The sequence below is a fragment of the Pundamilia nyererei genome, unplaced genomic scaffold (assembly GCF_000239375.1).
Source record: "Pundamilia nyererei isolate P.nyererei 1_Seehausen unplaced genomic scaffold, PunNye1.0 scaffold00054, whole genome shotgun sequence".
In the NCBI taxonomy this organism is placed as follows: Eukaryota; Metazoa; Chordata; class Actinopteri; order Cichliformes; family Cichlidae; genus Pundamilia; species Pundamilia nyererei.
In genome coordinates, this window is record NW_005187455.1 from 2,712,340 (window position 1) to 2,715,501 (window position 3,162).

The 3,162-nt window shown below is 36.7% G+C and overlaps 1 protein-coding gene across 5 annotated transcripts in view; it reads right to left on the reverse strand.

The window, feature by feature from the left end:
• The window catches only part of LOC102209756 (mitogen-activated protein kinase kinase kinase kinase 3), a 42,682-nt gene that overhangs the window by 26,793 nt on the left and 12,727 nt on the right, over window positions 1-3,162 (reverse strand). For all 5 annotated transcript variants that reach the window (XM_013910997.1, XM_013910995.1, XM_013910996.1 and 2 more), the window contains exons 3-6: window positions 845-935; window positions 550-614; window positions 383-438; window positions 217-264 (exon numbers count right to left, since the gene is read on the reverse strand). In XM_013910997.1, coding sequence (XP_013766451.1) covers window positions 217-264; window positions 383-438; window positions 550-614; window positions 845-935 — 260 coding nt within the window. The remainder of the gene's footprint in view (window positions 1-216; window positions 265-382; window positions 439-549; window positions 615-844; window positions 936-3,162) is intronic.

Here is a 3,162-nt window from a genome sequence, read left to right on the forward strand (position 1 = left end):
ATAATAATAATGCAAAAAACAGCCTTACTGAACCAAATGAATGACCCTAATTAACAAAAAATGAGCCTAATAGCTGAAGTAGATTGCTATGTTACTCACAAAGTGTAAATGTAGAGCCAATATGTAGATTTTCAGAAATCAGATTTAACAATTAATTATGACTATAACTTTATTTATGAACAAATCACTGCCCACTGCCTTTTTCTCCAAACTCACCTTAATGTCTCTGTGCATTTTGCCTTTATTGTGCAGGTAGTATAAACCCTGCAAATAGAATTATACAGCAAATGACGTTACCGTTACTATTACTCATAAAATAAGACAACAATAACATGATAAAGATGATGAAATCTTAAATCATTATCAGTACTGAAGACACTACCTGTAGGGTCTCCCGTGACATGTAAGCTATCTGTGATTCTGACAAAGGCCCGGTTACTGGAATATTAGATTAAAAAAAAAGACAGAAGGCATGAGGGGGAAAAAGAGACTATCAAAGATCACAGTAAAAACGAAATGGTTTGAATCATTGTGCCTGGGTGTCCTTACCATGATAGATATCTTGCAGAGAACCACCTCCACAGTACTCCATGCTGATCCATAACTTATCTCTTCTGCACACACACAAAGAGAACTCTGTCTAAGTGCATGTTTACATTTACTCACAAGGTACGAGCCCTTCGCCTCCTTCGATCTATCTTACACCAGCTTGTGTTTTTCCTCTCTGACACTCATACTTTTTTCGAATAAAAATACGAGTCACTTAAATATCAATTAAATGCACTCTAATAGTAACCATAAGAAAATACTGCACTCCACATCTGGCACACACACACTCTCTTACCGGAGATAACTGCCAAAATAGGCAACAATGTTGGAGTGTTTACAGTCCTTCATCATTATAATCTCCTGCTGCACGACTGCAAAGTCCTCACCTTCAATAAAAACAAACACAATATTATTATAGTGATCATTTAGTATGCATCTTGGCATTGTTATGACTTACAGAATAACACAAAGCGCGAAGAAGGCTGGGTTTGTTTGTTATTTTCTGTTTCTGACAGACTGTTCTTGCACTTGTGTCTGAACCACTAAGAAGAGCATAAACTGAAGCAAAGCAGTTCATCAGTCCAAAATCATAAATTGTACAGTAATTAAACAAGTAAGTAAACAGTATTTCTTTATATAGGACTTTCTGCAGATTGAATTCATGACATGCTATAAAAAAAAAAACAATACATAGCATACACATTGGTAGGATATAGTTCAACAGCTGTCCCGTAATGTCTAGCAGTGTCCCCCAAACAATATTTTTTGGGCTTGATATTGTTAGTGACAAATCAGCTGTCATGAATTCAAGGTTACAGATGCACCAACTGATCAGATGGGGACCAGTTTTCAGAATTCCTAGCCTGGACTGGTAACCAGCTGCTCAACATTGAGTATGTCCAATTATGAGCCAGTTCCTTTCATGCATGTGCAAAATGTGCAAACTGACACTGGCAAATATTGCACACTCATATGAGCAGCCACACATTGGTAGTGTCTGCCTGTGGCTGTTAGCGACTTCTTCGCTGCGAGTGAGGGTGATGCAAAGTTCGCCAAACTAGATCATCAGTGAACTGGCATGAAAACTTAAATGAAGTATCGTCACAGAGCTGAAGATGATTAATTAAACTGAAGAAGAAAAACAAAGATAACAAAAGGAAAGTGGCCAAAGCTACGTGGCGTGCAGATGGAACCACAAAGCATGTAGCTTCAATATGAGCCTCGGTATGAGCAGTGGAAGAAAAAGAGAAAAGGGTTGCTCCCCTGTTATCTGGTGAATGATGTAAGTTAAACAAGTTAAATGATGCAAGAAACTTACATTTGTGTTTTTATAGAAATCTGTTACACCTGCTTTTGTTTGGAAAGGTAAATTATGTGTACATTAACTCCTTTATTTTTTCTATTATTTACTTTCAGAGATGTTTAACAGTGAAGATCGTGTAACTTGTGCAGTTTAGGGGAACTGTAAAGTCTGATAACTGATTTAGTTATAAAAATACAATTCTGCATTGAAGAAAAGTTTATTTTTACCTTGTATTTGGTGTGATTTGAAATTTGGAATTTTCAAAAATTGGTATTAGCAAGTAAAAAACAACAACAACAAAAAAAAAAATACAACATCAGAAATCAGGAGGCCAAATAAAATTCCATTGCTTCTAAGATTGAACTCTAGATCTCCTGGCTTGATCTCCTCTCTCTAAGGAGGGAGAGAGAGTTGCACCTTTGTTGCTAGGTGGTTATGAAAAGCCTCTAAGTCTAGCCTCACTGTCGCTAGGGCAGTAAAAGTAAAGTAAAGTAAAGTGAACTAAAGTGTCATCATCGCTACTTAAAGAGGGAGGGTCGACTCAAGCAAAAGCACAGATGACATCTATTACCACAAAAAAAGAAAGAAAGAATATTTTAATGTCAAAAACTCACTATCTACCCAAAGAAAGGGCATCTGAACAGCTGACTATTTGGATTATTCAAATATTTTACTTACTAAATGAAATGCACGATTTAAACAAGAAAAAGACAAGGAAATTAACCTGTATGAGGGAAAGGACATAGTTAAGGGGGGGGGAAAGCACAAGTATCAGTGAGTGCTGGGTAAGAGGGCATAGTATGGAAAAGAGGTTTGTAATGAAGAACTTCACAGACTAAAATAACAATCTGTTGGTGAATCCTTAGAGAAAACATAGAAAGGAAAATGACTTACGAGCGAAAGAGATATATATACGCACACTAAATACAAACTGGACAGCAACAAAAAGGGGCAGAAAAGGGAATAGACAAAGATGAAGAGCAAGATATAGGAATGGAAAGACAAGGAGTAAGATAAAGCAAAAATAGGGGATATAAAGGAATAGACACGAAGATAAGAACTATTATTTAGCAAGAAAAGGTGGGGTAAAGGATTTGAAAGAGAGCATAAGTAGGACAACACCTAATGATGCTCCAGGTGACTAACTCGTCATTTAAACGAGAGAAAAAAAGAAAGTATGCTATTTGATTAAATCTGGGACTCTCCACCATTTGACCCTAGAACTGAAGAAGCTTCTCGGATGAGAGGTGAAACGTCTTCAAGCAACTTAAAGAAGTCCAGACGCTTTTCTTTCCAAGCTCCTTAGACTA